We start from the raw sequence: 19052 nt of genomic DNA, 5'->3' as shown, positions 1-19052 counted from the left end.
GATGACTCAGAGAAGTTTTGAAATGCGACATTGCAATACATTTTATTTAATTACTCCTAAAAATAGGAGGAGGAGAGAAGGAGGAAACAAAGAAATTGTTGTCTTGCTGCTTATAGAAAAGAGAATGCACGAGGGAGGGATCTTACGTATTCAGAATAGTGACAGCCTCATAAAGGGGAAAAAGTTAATCCTCATTCTTCTTTTTTTTTTTTCCAGAGATGATTCTGCCAGCAATATTCCTGTGCCTTGCAGCTGTGCTGTGTCCATCTGCTGGAGAGGTAGGAGCTACGCTCTGTATAGAGGAAATTGGGATGGGGCCTGAGGGACTCGTGGTATGACTGAATATGGGTTTCTTCTATACACAGTGATAGTACTCAGAAAAAAATCTGCTAAGATATCTGGGATGCAGAAAGCATTTATCCTCAAAGTCTGACAGATGTTCCAAGCAGCAGACGGCCTGCACACTGGCACATGAAAACATCCATATGCTCAGTGTTACCTCAGAGTTGGATTAGTGGGAATGGCATGCTCATGCTCCACTATCTCCCATTCACTTTCCACAAATCCAACAATCTTCCCATTAAATCTCTGCCTTTTTAAAGACTACAGTTCCCTAATGACCTACGTTTCTCATCCCACAGGACCTCAGCTATGTTCCTCTACCTTTACTCGCAGCCTCACCCTCTCAACAGGTACCATCGATTTCCCCCCAGCAGCTAAACAAACTAACACACTCAGCATCCACCTTCCATCAGACAGATTTGGTCTGAAGTTTCTATGTTTGTTTCCAATATACTGACATGTCTAAAGACTTGGCTGTTTTTCCCTTCTATAGCAACTTGACTAAAACCATTACTTTTTTCTTCAAATCTTGCTTCTCTAAAGCTATATAAGCACTAAAACTTATCTGGGTACACAAGGAGTGCAAGTGGTGTGTGTGACTCACAATCACTGAGATCACACAAAAGAATAAGTAAGTCATCACCAAAATACTGTGGCTGAATGGTGCTTAATGACATACAATGAAAAATATAAATAGAATATGTGTTTTGAGTCATAGAATCATAGAACACCCCTAGCTGATAGGGACCTGTAGCTATCACCAAGTCCAGCTCCTGGCACCACACAGGACCACCCAAAAATCAGACCAGATGTCTGAGAGTGTTGGCCAGATGCTTCTTGAACTAAAGCAACTCTGTGCTACGTCTAGAAGAACTTTTAAAAGAGAATAATTGTATTCAATGTGATTGGCTCATAATCATCTATGAAAATAAATACATAAATCAGTCTCGTTAAACTTTTCAGCAGTGCCTTTATACTGCTAAAAAATGTCATCATTAATCAATGCATTGTGGAAATACATCCTTATGTATGGGCTCTGATTACTAATCATCTCATTGAGTTAATCGAGGGCAATATGACAGAAATAACAGTAACAACAAATACATGATGAGACATAATAGAGAACAATAGTCTGAGAATACGATGAGATTTTTTATATTCCTTCTCTCCATGATGCCCTCAGATGACTACCAAGAATGTTTGTAGTGAGGAAACTGAGTTCTTCGTTTAATCAGAAAAGCATTAAGATCTTTTAAGAATGCCACCAATTACAGCAGGAGTGAGAGAAAATCTGTGAAATGAATAATAATGACTGACTGTTTTTGGTGCAGTGGGGTCTTCTGATGGAGGTGGGTGGTTGACCCTGTAGTCAAACAACAGGTTCATTCAGCTGAACACCAACAGGCTCAAATAAAATGCTGAAGAGGAGGAAAACATCATAGTCCTGTTCATGCATTTGTCTGGTTTTCAGACCTGGTTTCTCCAAAATATCATAAAAGAAATCAGAATATCAGTGAACTAGATTTGATTTTGGTGTCTAAACTTGCCCAGTGAGGTTGTGGATGTCCCAACACTAGAGGCATTCAAGGCCAGGCTGGATGTGGCCCTGGGCAGCCTGGGCTGCTGGTTGGTGACCCTGCACACAGCAGGGGGTTGGAACAAGATTGTTGTTGTGGTCCTTTTCAACCCAGGCCATTCTATGAAAAATTTAAGAGTTCAGGGACACAAGAAGTCTTCCAGGACATTCCAGCTGTCCATGGAGGACTGGCAGATAGCTTCCAGGAGCAACGTGGTATTTTTATTACCACTAACCAGGAGACAAAGCATGTCACAGTACCTACTCCATCACAAGGATAATCTCCTTCACTGCCATCACTCCTTTGGTACTTCAATATTTCCTAGATGGTATCCAGCATTAATGACATTCACATTATAAATAAGTAAATAAACAACTTTGCCTTTTGATTTAGACACCTGAAGCTTCCCTTGCTCTGTCGACCAACAGAACTGATCAACAAAAGTTGATTGTTGACAAACACAATGCCCTCAGGAGACGAGTCAGCCCACCTGCCAGTAACATGTTGAGAATGGTAAGCTGTGTGTTGTAAATCTATCTGCAGTAAGCAGTGGACCCTCTGAGAGATCAGAAATGCATGATGGTTCATTTGGTTTTATTTAACCACAAATACACCCTCCAAACTTCTCCTGAGGTCCTGGCACAGCCTCTACTGTAGGAACGTAAAGTTGTGTAGATGGAAAAATGCCTTTTTGTTGTTGTTGTTGTTTCCGTAGGGGGGGTGGGGGGTGGAAAAATAAAAGGAAAAGGGGCCACAACATTATTCATTCCTTCCTGATATACTCTTAGATGACCTTCACAGTTTCTAGGCATTGCCTGGGTTCACAATAATTTTGATCAAAATCCCCTCATCAAAAAGGGGTTGTGTATAATTTCCAAGTTTGGTTCATCCAGGAGGTCTCAGTCTGTGATTAATGTCTGGATAATTAATAATCTCTTCTTTCATTCTTTCTACTTTCCTCTAGGAATGGAGTCCTCGGGCTGCAGTTAATGCTCAGAACTGGGCAAATCAATGTTCTTTAAAGCACAGCCCTCCAAACCAGAGGGCAATTGGTAAGTTGAAGCAAGGAATCTTACCTAAGAAGTTCATAACAAAGACTGTGTGAAAGGAAATTTTATGATCTGCTATCACTAATTCATCCAATTATCAAATTGATGTGAAATTCTCCACTTCTGAAAAGAAAGGAAATGTTAGAAAAATTATTGCTCGTACTTTTCTCACTAATCCCATTCCTCAAACAGTGGTTTCTGTACAAATAATTTCAGATGATTGAAAGCACTGTACTATCTATGAGGTTTTCAGCTTTGATTTTGTTGTAATTTATCTTTAAAATCACTTGACTAAGTATCTGAGATGTCATTTGTATGTAGTGTTTTTATTGGCACATGGGACAAAGGAGACTTCTAGATGTAAATCTGTCTAGTAAGTGAGAAAAATTCCATCCGGTTCTCATCTTAATTGTATCAATTTTCTTCAAAGGGAAAAAAAAAAAAAAAAGAAAGGTAGTGAGAAAATATACTCAAAACACACACAAAAATAAGAAAAGGTTGATCTTTTTTACTGCTGTGGTCTGGATGTAAGTATGTGAGATGCAAGGAGCAAAGGGTGAAGGTCCAAAACCCAACAGTGGTGTGGCTGAATGAGACAAGACCCATAGCTTTTAAATTCCCTGACAACATACTTTTACCTATAAATATTTGGGATGCTTAAATAAATACTTCATTCACTGGAGATTGGTGTTACAACTATACTATGTTAGCAATAGCTATGATGAGTGCCCAGTGAGATGTTTGTTGCTGATTTCTATCTATATATGATGTGGACTGATGTGCAGTTCCCTTTCTTTCTGTCTAAAAAAATAGAATCCATTGGTTCTCACTGAGGTGAACCTCAAATGAGAACTGATGCACATGCAGGAATGTTGATCAGGGCACCAAACTTGAAAAAAGAAACAACAAAACCAATAGGGAAAATCATGCAACACTGTAGACAACTTTCTGTATGCCAGAAATGTTGAATTATTGGGATTGCAGTAGTTTTATGGGGCTGTGAATTGAATATTGACCCAGGTTGCTATGCACCTTCCAAATATCAAAATGACAATCATCTATCTGTGGCGCATGTGTACAGATGTATCTGCAGATATATAGAAGTCTGTCACCAACTGAAATACCAGCCAAACAGGTTGGCCATGCTGCAAACTGGTCAAGTGACATTATCATTGGTTAAAGTTGGTGTCATGGCACCAGAAAAAAATCTGTGCCATCTCAATGGGGATAAGAGCTGCCAGGAAAATTATAGCAGCTTAGACTGCCTCTTACACATCTGTGTTTTCTGTATTTCTCAGTACTTTCCTCTTTTCAGATATACCATGTGGAGAAAATCTTTACATGTCAACTGCCCCTTCCTCGTGGTCAAATTCCATTCAGGCTTGGTTTGATGAGGAGAAGGATTTCAAATACGGAACTGGAGCAACAAGTGCAAGTGCTATGATTGGCCATTACACTCAGGTAGAAGCAGCTTCTTTGTATTCCATTTTAAAGAAGTAAATATCCGTATGTCAGCCAAGAAGCATTTATGCTCTCATTATCTTTAAAGGCAGCAAGTACATTGGAGACATGAGAGTTATACCAATAAACAAACATGAAAATTTCCACAGTAACTGAATTTAAAATAGAATAAGAGGTGAAGTGTATTTCTTTTTTTAATAAGGAAGTACACTAGGCAAGAGAATTTATGTTTTAGTTTAAGAAAGGTGCAAATTAACACCAAATCCAGTTCAGTACTAATGCGAGTTCATTGGGTGAAGCTGGAATACATTTGCCAAAGGAGTGAGAATCACAGAATAACCAAGGTTGGAAAAGACAGCTAAGATGTTCAACCATCCACCTACCACCAATATTTCCCACTAAACCATGTCCCTCAGTACAACATCTGTATGTTTCTTGAGCACCTCCAGGGATGGTGAATTTACCACCTCCCTGAGCAGTGTGTTCCAATTGCCTGGCGGCTCTCTTGGAGGAGAAGAGTAATACAAGAGTTGTAGTCATCCCAGCAGTCCCTCAATCCTGAAGCAGTGGTTGAGAATGATCCGCCCTGATGTCAGGCACTGAGTAGTCTGTCCACAGGTTTATGGTGACCTCTGTTCATGTGCATGTAGCACAGGGTGCAAAATTTTATACCACGGTTCAATTAACTTCCTTAACACTTTTTCTTAGATGAAAATTTGGTTTATTAAGACTGTTTAATTTAGAAGTTTTTAAAAACATGTAATTAATGCTTATTATTAGGCCCAGATGATCTGTGATTCAAGGATGAGAGCAGGAAAACATACTTTTCCAGAAAGATGGAACAAGTATTTTAATAAATTTTAATAAATAAATTGACTTAACGTAGTTGTAGCTGTTTCTTTAATGCATTATTTACTCTAATGATTTTCAAATATGCTTGTTTTCCATTCTCTCACTATTTTTCTTCTTCCATTTGCAGTTAGCTTGGCACAGTTCTTACCAACTTGGATGTGCAGTCGCCCATTGTCCTGAAAGGACATTCAAGTATTTCTATGTGTGCCATTACTGCCCTGCGTACGTATTGATTCTGCTACTGGAACTTCACATCATCAGAATAAGTCAGGAGATGGTGAAATCTGTAACACAGTGCTTCACTCACAGCTGAGGAACAGGTCTAATGAGTGCATTAAGAATATGCATAGAAATGTAGTTGGATAGTGATAGGACAAGGGGGAATGGTTTGAAACTGAGACAGGGGAGGTTTAGGTTGGATTTGAGGAGGAAGTTTTTCCCCCAGAGGGTGGTGACGCACTGAACAGGTTGCCCAAGGAGGCTGTGGATGCCCCATCCCTGCAGGCATTCAAGGCCAGGCTGGATGTGGCTCTGAGCAGCCTGGGCTGCTGGTTGGTGAACCCACACATTTCAGGGCATTGAAACTAGATGAACCTTCTCAACCCAGACCATTCTATGATTCTATGAAACATACGGGTCAGAAGAATTCTCAAACAACCAAAAGCATAAAACATGTAATGCACAGAACAGTTTTCTGATTGAATTTTATTTGCCCCTAGTCCCCAGTTCTTATGATAACAAATCACAAAGAAATGATTTCCTCATTCTACTTGAGATCTCAGTTCACGAAGGCAAATAAATATATATATACTATCAGTGACACCAAAAACACCGATGGGGGCTTTAAGGCAGAGTAAAGTTTCACAAACTTTGACAAAAATTAATATTCACATTCACATTTTAATACACAAAAATTGTTTGATCTATAGTTATGACTGACTGTTCATACCTTAAAATATATTTATATATCTATATAGTATATCTATATAATTGTAATATATCTATATAATTGTATGTTAATCTCAGATACATTATAGTGAATTTATCGTTTGTATTGGTAATGTTTATGTTTCAGAGGGAATATAATGGGTTCAATTGAAAGACCCTACAAAGAAGGACAACCCTGTGGTGACTGCCCTGATGCTTGTGACAATGGATTATGCAGTAAGTTTTAAGTGCTTTAATTGTGGCCAAGGTAGAACTGTAAAAAATATGTTAGTTTATCCCAGTGGAAAGTTTTAAACTGATGTGATCAAACAGCCCAAAAGAGAGCTTATGACACTCATGCTGTTTAGATTGCTATATAATTATTATTTATCAGTTGTTTTATAGAAGAACGATTGTAGTCCCAAACTTCTAGAGGGAACTGTCCCTGCCTATAGCAGGGTTGGAATTAGATGATCTTAAATGTCCCTTCAAACCCAAACCATTCTATGATTCTATGATTCACCGCGTCAGATGCTTTGCCAAAGTAGGACAACCTGAGGTGTGAACCCAAAGAAGGGTCTGTGAGAGGGGTAGACTAATGCAAGACATTAGTTAATGTTACGGGATGCAAGGACATCCAGTTTCTTGGACTCACAAGCGTAGATGAAGATATTCATACAACCTAGATACCTCCGTTAAAGATGACAATGCCTGGGTCTCCATAGGGAAACTCTTATGTATAAGATCGAGTGAATGAGGATTCATTGACTGCAATGAGATCAGAGATACATTTATACTAATGGTAGCACAGAAATCTGAGCTCCACGTTTCCTGTTGTTGTCTATCTGATTTTCCTTAACCAGAGGAAAATGTTCTCATCTTTGAATCAATGAAACCAGAGAAGGAAGGGGATTCTTTTTGTTTCCTCCCCCTTAAAACAGTGGTAAATCAGGTAGCAATAGCAACATGCTTGAAGAGATATCAGCAAGTAAAAAGGAAATTGACCAGGCGGCCTACAGAGGTCCATTCCAGCTTTAAGGATTCTATGATTCTATGATAAAGTTCCAGAATGCCTTGAAAGTTCAGTGACAAACTTTCTAGGAAGCAGGAATACTGTATATATCCTGGTCAAAAAAAAATGGGATTCGGTTGTGGAATAAATGGCAACAGAGAGGAAAAACCGCAGGGTACAAAAATACCAATGAAAAGAAGTATTCTGAAAGGAAGTATTCTAGTTTCCCATTTCCAATTTATGATTAATTTTGTATATTAATGCATTTTCAGCCAATCCTTGCGAGTTTCATGATGTTTACGCCAACTGTCCTGAAATGGCAAAGAGTTATGGATGCGACCATAACTTCGTCAAGACAAACTGCCCTGCCGCCTGCAGATGCCAGAATAAAATAATATGATCAACTCTTCCCTTCACAGACATCCATCTCCTTTAGTAATCTCTTTCACAAAAACAGAGTCTACCCTACCTTTCCCATGTATGCCCAAAGACTGAACTCTGTCCAGTGATACTCATAAGGAAGATCTGAATGTCAGTGCTTGTATTTATTCACATAATGCTGTGGAAGCGTAGTGGAGGTATTAAGTGAAATTTGGCATTTGGGTATTGGACATATACAGTGATCAGCTTCTCACACCTTTCTTTTCCCAAACTGTTGTCTAAGGAGTTTAACGTCTAACTAATTAAATATCTGTTCCAGAAAGTTCCATATGTTTCATATGTTCTTAGCATAGTAATGTAACTAATCTTAACCTGACAAACTTTGCAAACCATGGTACTGTTAATTGGACAAGAAGGTAAATGTAAAAGAATGTAATTCTCAAAAATAAAAATAAAACTTAGGAGAGCAGAGGATTTCTAGTCGCACTGTAGTACTGCTCTGTGTTATAATCTGTGTCTTTTGCTGACCTATATTCAACCGTAAAATCCTCAGTTGCATCTATTCATTAGGAAAGAAAAAAAAAGGTGTCATTCTTCTAAATTAATGATTGTCCTTATGGTACGATTACACTTAGTATAAATGCAGACAACTAAATCTGCTCTCTGCTAAGATACATACGTAGATATATAGCCCGAGAAAATGACTTAATTCACAACAAATTTATTTCCCAGGAGAATGGATTTTGTGTTTGGAAATTTAGCTTTTGAAAACATACAGTTACGGTTCCAATTTTTTTTTCTGTGTTTGTTTGAATGACCACATTTAGCATTTCAGCCACCAGTGTTCATTCCTTCCTCATCGATTCATTTTAGTTTTTATTCTTTCTTGTTATCATGAAAAAAATCTCTTCCGCCAACTTTCTGACTTGATGAACACGCCGTGTTGAGGAGTCTGATTCTTTAGCAACATCAGCAGAAACAAATCAGGTGAGGAGGGAGATTTCCTCAGCAAAAGCAGCCGTCAGGCAAACAGCTTTCCTTCAGAATCTCTTTCAGAGAGAACAGTCACCAGCACCAATAACAGGCAGTACTCACTTCTTTCACCTCTAAGAAGCAAATGTTCTGCTGTGCGGCCAGCAAGAGGACGTGTTATTTTAGTTTTACCTTACAGTTGTTTCTCCTTCCAGTGCTCTCTTAGTAAGGAATCTGCTTTCACAATTTGTATTTCAATTCCCAAAGACTTCATAGTAATAATTTCAGCACATATTTCTTACTCATTACTGCACTGCCAATTTCAGTATCCGTTTCTGACTCATTAATTTCAGTGACATTCCTGCTAGCACCGAATGGTTAGCTTACACTTAGAAACCTGGTTTCACAATTCAAAGGGCTCATTGTTTTGTTGTTCAGCCTTTTTCTTGTGTGTGTTGTTCTCTTTTCTCATTCATCCCCACCACTTCTGACCTCTTTCTTGCCTGGGCACCCCTCTACCAGGAAATTAAGCCATGCTGGGATATGCATGTGAACCCTGTACATGACTACCTGCACTCTCAGGTTGTTAGCAGAGATCCACAAAAGAGTGCTGACAATGCATTAGCTAATCCAGGGTGCAATCATGGAAATGGGTAGACCAGCTACACCCCACTCCAACAAAAGGCAATTTACATTCTGTAATGTGTATAGAAATCTATTTACTTCCATCGTAATCCGTAGAACAGTAAATGATTTCTCGGTTGCTCACAATAGGAAACAAAAGTAGGGCAGTAAGGCAGAAATCACTCCTCGCAAATTCCACGTGTGATGACCCAGGGAACAAAAGGTCAATAAACATATTTTAGATATTCAAGGAGTAAATCTTTTACCAGGCATTTTGTAATCAGTAGAGTGTAAAATACCAGCATGGCTGATCGTGCCAAAACAATCAAACCTTCTTCTTCAAGAAGGAACTCAAGCTACCAAATGCTGTCTTGACGTCCGTAGCATGCTTGTCAAAACCACAAAGGCCTTTGTGAGCCAGGTAGATGAAGATGAAGTTAAGACACAGCACATGCTGTTAAACATGGACATCCATTGTGTTTCTGTATAAGAAGCTGAGACCAAGGCCTGAGGCAGCTGGACAGCCAAGTCCAGAGCTGATTGCACATGTTCCCATTTATCACAAGCACATGAGTCAACTTGGAGCCTTCTCTTCTCCAGGCTGAGCAGCCATAGCTCTCTCAATCTGTTCTCTTATGGAGGAGTTCCATCCCTTTGGTCATTTATGTGGATGGGCCTTCCGATGGGCCATTTGGAAAAACTTACATTTTGAATACGTATCATTCAGTATGATATTACTGGAGAGCCTTAAAACATGAGAATTCTTAGATGGGTGTGGATGCAGAAATGTCAAAATCATTTTTAGTGAGGTGGGTTTGAAAAATCCTCCATGAAACTGGGGATTGTCCCTCACCTAGGACCTCCTCAGGATGCACATTGCAACGGTGCTTCCTGAGAACAAGAAAACTGGATTGTGCATGCATTAAAATAGCAATGGCCCTCTGTGAAAAAAAGAGGAAAGAAAGAAAATGTATCTTCACCCGAACAACATATCAGCAAGAAGGATCTCTAATTTTTAAATAGCACTTTCAGCAAGGAGTTAAGATTCCATAAACCAGCAGGAGGTAGGACAGTACTGTTCATAATACATCTACAATGTACTCCATTCTACTCCAAGGACTGGCAATTAAACCTTTCAAAATGCATCAGGTGTGACAAGCAACAGAATAAGCCTAATTCCACACTTCCTATTTACAAGATTGTTTTTATGTGAATATGTTTTAATTTAAACTTCATTTTGCTTGCACCTTTTCACTTATTTCCAAGGAACAAACTGCAGAAGTTCCAAAAGGGTTAGAAAATTCACACTTCTGTGGGCTTGATCCAAGGTCTTTATATGTTGTAGTGTAGGCACAGCAAAATAGCAAACCCCATAAACTCTAAAACATTAAAAAGAGAATTCTGACAATGTAATCCCTTCAAGGCATTTCTTTCCATGCTTTCTCGAGCCATGATGAAGGAGTTCTGTGTTTTTAATTTGCCTGACAGCTTTCAGCAAAGCACTGTTTGGCATATATCACAAATGCGAAAGCATGCTCAGTGCAAGAAGAACGTTGTCATTGAGTAATGCCATTCACAAATATTAACGTTTTAAAATATGCAAATGAAATTTAACATCCTGCATGCTATTCTAAATATATCAACTTTGTCCTCTTTTTCACACCAAGCACATTATTAACCAAGACATGTAGGCTCTACAGTGACTACCGACATCGTACTAAGCAAGCGTACATGAATGTATTGGCAAAAATAGGGCACATAACATAGCATTCAAATACAATCTTGAAGAAAACCTAATGCAATAAATGGAAGCACCGTTTGATTTTCTGAAATGCATTCACAAGTAGCTGAAATGGCACAGTAGATAAAACCTTCTGATCCTTGGCTAAATCTAATTGGTTTAGCTAATTAGAAAGGGAGGCTACAGTGAGTTTACAAGGATTGGGAATATAATACCATAATGAAGTTGTACTATTAGTTCTCAAACTTCTGATTTTGATCGCTACACTAGGCAAACGTGTTGATTTCTAGTGCATTTTTTCCTGCCTTTTGTTAGGAGCATATACTGTTGGCTTTATCTTCTTTCACATGCTTATGTAAACCATGAAAAATAGGTTGGAATGGTCGGTTTACACAAGACTAATAAATTCCTGTGTTGTTTTTTTCCCATCCCAGTGCCATTACTTCCCTTTTCCTGCACCAATTCCCATCCCAATATTTCCCAGTGCTGATTAGTCCCTTCATAGTGCTTGTCTGCCTTTTACCTCATCGTACATAAAACTGATTTTATCAAACAGATTTCCTCTGAGGCTGAATCATCATCTTCTACATTCCACATTATATCTAGTGCCAGACTGTCCATAGCCATGTTCTGCTCTGGCCAGATTTTTGTTCTGCTCTGCAAGAATGAAGACATAGTAAAAAATTATAGTGGAATTTAAGTATCCTTAAAAAAAATTGGGACTGCTGTATTTAAAAGCTTAATTATCTGAGAAAATGGGTGCTTCTTACACCTATGAGGAGATAATCTTCATTAATTTCCTGTGTAACAATTAGCCAGAGATAAGCTTTTCGATGAATGCCAAACAACTTATTAACAAATGTTGCTCCAACTCTTTCTTTGCCATTTTCAAGCAGATTTCCTGACTGTGCTTGTGTGTCCATCTGCTCTGAGACATCAGCATGCTGAAAAGGCAATAAAGAAAAACTTTAAAGAAAACAGAAACAACCTAATGGTAGTTTCACACATCTGTAGATTGGCATTTTATCATTTTACAACCATAAAAGAAAACAACGGGTGTGTACTCAGGCTCCTATCAGAGATCTCCTGTGACCTCACCTGCCCCCAGAAGAACTGCAGAATGTGGTGTATTGCTCCCTGCAGTCCTGCCCTGGCACCCACAGCCCTCTTAACCCACTGCCTTAGGAGAGAGGTATATTTCCTCCAAATTAGATGCAAATTGCAAACAAAGACCAAGCAAGGAGTGGCTTGGATCAGTTTAAGAGGAATCAAGGTCTGACTTGTTTTAATCTTCCCACACGTTCTGTGTTTTGACATAGGCAAGAATTACAGACTTCTCAAGGCATGGCAGACAGCTATTGAAATGCCCCAGATATACACTGCTCCCAGGGCTTTTTGTGAGGATCATTAACCGTTTCTCAGCCTCTCCACAAACCACTACTTGCTGTGATATGATAAGGATATAACTCTCAAACCTCTTACTTCTTTCAGATACAAATGGCATGGACTGTTCCTTGATGCCAATGCATTTATTACTCTGCCTATCATATACTGTTTATTGCTTAGTAGCTGCAGTCTATTAAATAAAAACCAAACTCTCATTTTTTTTCCTTAAGTTTTACTGTTTCTGTTGTACCAGCTGTTCAGAGAGGTTAATTGTTCAGGAGCTTGTCTACAGCAAATAATACCTTATCAACATATTTTTGAGTTGGGTCACTGTCATGATTATACTCCTTATACACTTCAGCCAGCAGTATACTTATTGATATAAAATAGCGATGTAACACAGCTTAGTCATAAACAAGGCAGTGAGTTAAGAAGATTGAAGATGGCAAGCTGCATTTGGTTATTTACCAAAGTTAAACACATTTGTCCTGGAAACACTTGTTGAGTCTCCAGGTACAGAGTGGATACCTATTTAAATGGAGAGGTGAGGAGCCTAGATTCTGCCCAGTCCTAGTCCCAGACATGGTCAGTGGTTTAAATCTAAAGGATTGTACATATACAATCAATTTAAGGTATAATCTTAACAAAGCTTATTAAGTTCAGCAAGCTCTAGTCACTTATGGAGGTTCTGTAGCTTCAAGGAACCTCTTATAAAAAGACATAAGGAATCTGCAAAAAATGTAACCTCAGGAGACACCCTTATTTGAGGGGAGATCCTGATATGCAAGCCTGCTGTCATGCAGGAGAGCTCAAAGGGCTCTGGGGGTTACTCACTGTTTATGGGATTAGAGGACTGATCCATAGTCATATTTGAATACCAACTACAGAAGTTCGTTGCTTGCAGACTGGGCATGAGTTGAGCTTTCATCTTTTCTTGATTACTGTCACAGAATAGTAGAATAGCTTGGGTTGGAAGGGTTTCTAGAGGTCATCCAGTTCAAACTCCTTCTGCCACAGGCAAGGACGTCAGTTTGCTTAAGGACCATCCAACCTGGCCTTGAACACTTTTAGAGATGGGGCACCCACAGCTCTCCAGGCAGCAGTGCCAAGGCCTCACCAGTCTCTGAATAATACCTAATATCTAATTTACATCTATGTACTTTTCTTTAAATCTGTTACCCCTTATCCTAATTACTGCACTTCCTGAAAAAGACTCTTGTCTTTCCTGTAGGCCCTTTTTGGTACTGGGAGGCTGCTATGAGCTTTCCCCAGAGCCTCCTCTCCTCCCACTGCCCCTTCAGTTGGCATGAGGTTCAGGACACCAACTCCATGAGGATCAGAGTATCATATTCAATATGGCTCATATTTGTCATAGTTTTGTGGTGCTGCTGTCAATATTCCACATCATAACATCATGTGCAGTATAGATCATCCATACTCCAGTTCCGTAGAATAGTAGCATCCCAGGTGCTCAGCTCTCGGAGAAGAACTACATATCCCAGAGGACGCCGCGGCCAGAGATAAGTCACGGGAGGAGGACATCTATAATCTCACTCTCAGGCTGGAACTCTCTCTCTCTCTCTCGGACTCTCAGGGAGTGAGAAGCATTCCTGCCGTGTCGCCTAGACTTCACAGTAGGCCTCTTGGTTTTTCGGGGACTCTCTCTCTCTGTTTTGTTCAATTTATTAGCCTCAATCATTGTATTCCGATATCATATTTAGTAAATTAAGTTTTCCTCCTTAGATTGCTGCTACTGTTTCATTTTCCCTTCCTTTCCGGGGCCCCGGGAGGGGAGGCCCTACGGGGCGGCTGCCCTGTCACAGATACAGGTAAATCTAGATAATCTGTGACAGATTATTGGTGGAGGATGCGGTCATAGGTGGGCAAAAGTGGGCAAAAGTGGGCAAAAGTGGGCAGAAGCTGCTGTTTTTCTGCTTTTCCTTTTGGCTTTTACAGAGCTACGAGTTTTTTTTTCCTTTAAGGAGCTATCTAAAGTTTACGTTTCTGTGCCTGGGAGCTTGACCTTGAAATTCCAGGCGAACTGTCAACATTCAGGAGTAGCTGTACACTCTGAGCATTGCTATCTTGCTTTCGTGAAGAAAGCAAAGAGATTCTCTTGCTCTCTTAGAGCACAGCTAGCTGGCTCTGACTTTCACAGTGTCTGCTAATTACTACCAGCTATGAATCTACTCTCCATTCCAGCTGCTCTGTTTAAGGGATTGAAAGCAATTATGATCTTCTCAACGTATTGGCCATTTGTCCATCCCATGATTTTTTGTTGTGGTATTATGTATATATATAACCTAATAAGGGCACTGATGGAGACACCTGCCTGGTATTTATATGTGATATGGTATAATTTGAATGTTGGCACTTACATCCCAGATGGAATGGTCAATTTTTCAAGCACTTGCTTCCCAGATGGAATAGACAATTTTACAGACACCAAAATTCTCAATCCAGTGTACAGGCTGTACTCTCAGATTGCCGCACATTTTTCAATAGCCGAGTTAGTGCCCATACTTGTGGCCATGTTATCAATATTAATGAATGTATTCCAATACATTCATTCTATACGGAAGTCTTCTCTAAAACCAGAAAATGCTGACTGGCAGGGAATATGGAAAGGTTTAGGAAAGATCTTAGAAGCGTGGGGACCCGCAGTGTCGTGGGATTTCACTCTTGAACACCTGAGGGACCCTGAGAAATTAAGTGAATACTTGGGCCAAAGATCATGGCATTGAATGGATTTATCATATTCCCTACCATGCACCAGCTTCTGGTAAAATTGAACGATATAATGGGTTGTTGAAAACTATGTTGAAAGCAATGGGTGGTGGAACATTTAAGCACTGGGAAAAGAATCTAGCAGAAGCCACTTGGTTGGTCAATACTAGAGGATCTGTCAATCGTGATGGTCCTAGCCAATCTAGCCCCCTACACACTATAGAAGGAGATAAGGTCCCTGTTGTACATGTAAGGAACATGTTGGGAAAAGCTGTTTGGGTCCTTCCAGCCTCCGGAAAAGGAAAACCTGTTCGTGGAACTGTTTTTGCCCAGGGACCTGGGTGCACTTGGTGGGTAATGCAGAAGGATGGGGATGTTCAATGTGTACCACAAGGGAATTTGATGCTGGGGGAGTGCAGTCAATAATTCTATGTATCTATGTATATATTTGCATGTGTAGTGTGTTTTAGTTATTATAATTATACATTCAATTATGTTACATTTAAATGTACTATTTAGCTATCATAGTTTTATATACGTGTATATATATGTATATATATTAACCATGATGTAATAATGTAGAATAAGGGGTGGAATGTCATAGTTTTGTGGTGCTGCTGTCAATATTCCACATCATAACATCATGTGCAGTATAGATCATCCATACTCCAGTTCCGTAGAATAGTAGCATCCCAGGTGCTCAGCTCTCGGAGAAGAACTACATATCCCAGAGGACGCCGCGGCCAGAGATAAGTCACGGGAGGAGGACATCTATAATCTCACTCTCAGGCTGGAACTCTCTCTCTCTCTCTCGGACTCTCAGGGAGTGAGAAGCATTCCTGCCGTGTCGCCTAGACTTCACAGTAGGCCTCTTGGTTTTTCGGGGACTCTCTCTCTCTGTTTTGTTCAATTTATTAGCCTCAATCATTGTATTCCGATATCATATTTAGTAAATTAAGTTTTCCTCCTTAGATTGCTGCTACTGTTTCATTTTCCCTTCCTTTCCGGGGCCCCGGGAGGGGAGGCCCTACGGGGCGGCTGCCCTGTCACAGATACAGGTAAATCTAGATAATCTGTGACAATATTCTAAAAGTCAGTTTCATAATCTACAGCAAATCATGACACGAGCAGACAGTGAAGTACCACTGAGAGTCTTTAAAGGGAAGTTTAAAGTAATCTGATGGAAAGCAAATATCCTTTAAAGACTTACACAGAAATATCAGTTCTGGTAGATGGATGAAAACATTACAGGATCTCATTCTCCATTCAGGCTTTTTTTATCAAGGTTTGTTTCTCATGACACCTAATCTGCACGAATGCAGTTGCTTCTCAGTATGAATAAAGAGCTGAGCAAATAAAGGTTGGGGAAACCTATTGAAACAGTTTTGGAACACTGAGTATACTGCAGTAATTGCTCACATAGAAAACATGAGGTAACAAAACCAATAATGAAAAAGATACGTATTTCCTCCTGTTTTTTTACTGGGCAAATGGATAAAGACCAGACACTGGAGGAACAGCAGTATGTATCTAGGTGTTGCCAGCTCTGGTGCATACTGGGATAACTGGGTTCTTGTACCTAGATTTCTTTGTGCTTCTTTTATTGAATGCATCCTTTGGACTTTTCAGTATCTATGGCTCTCTTCTGGTCTTTCAGAAGAACTGCATGGGCGAGAAGCAAACCAAAAACTGAGGCTCCTCTTCAGCCAACAGATGGTGCCTGAAGAACAGCAGAAGAAACTAAGTGCCTCCTAGCAATATATTAAAGAGCGTAAATGTGTAAGTGAAAGAGCAACAAAAGTGTAATCCCTCATTCTCAGCTGCCGAAATCAGGCAGAAAATGAACTTTTCAAGGTTTCATTTCCCTGCTCCATATTCTATATAGGGGGAAAAATAAATGTAGAAAGGTTTACATCCAGAAAAAAATGCATGAAACACAGTTTTTAATTAGCTCCTTCCTAAGAGGCTGACTGACTTTGGGAAGCACTGTGAGATTTATGCAGAGATTTGAACCCCCTGATCAGTTTACACTGGCCTGTCCTACTGTGGTGTGGGTAGGGTTCACTTCCCTCATAGTAGCTCAGACACTGCTATGCTTTGGATTTGTAATGAAAGTAGTGCTGATAACATAGAGGAAGCTATCTTCAGATTGCATCCCTGCTGCTATTATTTTAATGATCGAAATCCACACAGCTCTAATTTTTCTGAGTTTTGGGGTACTTTTGGGAAGCATTTTATCCGCTTTACAACTCAAGCAATACCATCAGCTTCCATAGAGCTGATCTGCTGTTTACCACTGATCTATATAACTTTGGTAGTCTGTGCAAGAACTCTGGGCTGCCCCCAGGATCAGGCACAGCCTCATGGGGACTGTACAGATATGCAGTTATTCAGCAGACTCCTCTCACAACCACAGTGCTGGTCAGGACTAATAACGATCTGAGTCTCTCTTATCCCCCATTTCTTCTTCTTCCCTATTAAATCCACAACTGGTTTCTAGGGGCAGCAATTAAGATAGTCTTAGCTGTCTTCAGTGAAAGCATCCCCACCTGATGGAGCTGCAGGTGTCCCTCTGTGTTGCAGGGAGTGGGACCAGATGGCCTTCCAACTCAAAAGCTTCTATGATTCTGTTATCAACCCTTCTAATAGAATAAAGCACAGAATATTAATATAATTCCCAACAGAAAACTATTTCTTTTATTTTCTTTGTTTGTTTTCTGTTAGGGAGGATCACCTGTCTCCTCTAATCACAACCATAAAAGGGGACCTGAAGCAATGGGATGTATATGAATTGTCTGTATCCTCTACCACTGAGCACCCACGTTCACAGAAGGACAGAAAATGTCCTGAGGTGTGGGGAATGGCTAAGCAGGAATTTGTTTCTAGTTTAGATATGCCTTTTAAGATATAGTTTAGATATGCCTGCAGCTTCAACTCTCTAACAAAACAGGAAAGGGGTCAAAGGAAGCACTCATTAGATGAAATCCCTCTGTGTTGTTGCTGCTAAGATTTTACCGCTGGGGGAACGCGTTGCAGAGCCTGTTTTGTATTTATCTCTCAGTTTATCAGAGGACTGTGTCAAAGAAAATGATGAGTGGAAGATGAGTTACTTCGAGACTGACAAGACCGTGCCGTCTGTGTTGCTTGAACAGCAACACACATGTTAACCAGCATCATTAACGAAACTGTGAATCAGAATTGCATGCCTGATGGCACTTGTAAGGAGCAGCCACAACCTAATGAGTGCCACGGCTCTTTGGTTATTGCCGTGTACTGCCAGTTACATCTGTGAAACAAGGTGAAGATAAAAGACAGAGAATAATAAAGTAGGATGTCATTAATCGGCTCCTACAAAAGTAGCATATCAGTAGATAGCATTTAATAATGCATTGCCCCAAGCAGCTCAGTGTCTGAGCCTGATCTCATCTTCTGCATAAAGCATCTCCCTGGAGCCCCAGCTGCTTTTGTTCACGTTGTGAACTGTGGGATCTGACCTGTCTTGTTGTCAGAGGGTGTTAGCAGGACGCTTATCCTGCCAGGAGGTTCTACACAATAGATGGGTTACCTTTTTCCTGCATTTAAGGAACCAAAAACAAATAATAAAGCCATTTATGTTAACATACCACCTAATGAGCCATAGCATTGTCAGCCAGGCCATTACCAGATAACACAAAGCAAGATTGCACATGCTGGGCACTGAAGATACCCATAAGCCAAGAGGCACCACACAGCATCTACATCGACCAGAGCAAATGAGCTCACACTTTAAAACATCAGGAACATCAATATGGGGAGTCGGATCTGTCTCAAATTACTTTGGGCATCTGTAGCCAGTTCAGTCGTACTGAGGGCCTTTCAGTGAGAGAAAGGTGAGCAATTACTAAGTTTGGGGAACAATTCATAGGAAATTCAATACTGCTTCTCAAACAGAGACGTTATTATGTGAAAATCTGGGTTGAGAAAGATCTATACATGGGACTGATGGGTACTGTGTAAGATAT

General features: G+C 40.0%; 1 protein-coding gene across 1 annotated transcript; it reads left to right on the top strand.

Moving 5' to 3' along the window:
* The first annotated feature begins 218 nt into the window (after window positions 1–218).
* On the top strand, window positions 219–7620 carry LOC140250192 (cysteine-rich venom protein-like). Its single transcript, XM_072332724.1, has 8 exons — window positions 219–278; window positions 642–692; window positions 2313–2432; window positions 2884–2971; window positions 4284–4429; window positions 5409–5503; window positions 6357–6445; window positions 7493–7620. Exons 1-8 carry the CDS (start codon window positions 219–221, stop codon window positions 7618–7620), a joined length of 777 nt encoding a protein of 258 aa, XP_072188825.1.
* Window positions 7621–19052: the final 11432 nt, after the last annotated feature.

The sequence above is a fragment of the Excalfactoria chinensis genome, chromosome 3, assembly GCF_039878825.1.
Source record: "Excalfactoria chinensis isolate bCotChi1 chromosome 3, bCotChi1.hap2, whole genome shotgun sequence".
Classification (NCBI taxonomy): domain Eukaryota; kingdom Metazoa; phylum Chordata; class Aves; order Galliformes; family Phasianidae; genus Excalfactoria; species Excalfactoria chinensis.
The sequence above is the reverse complement of the archived record's forward strand: the minus strand, read 5'-3'. Positions and strand labels throughout refer to the sequence as shown.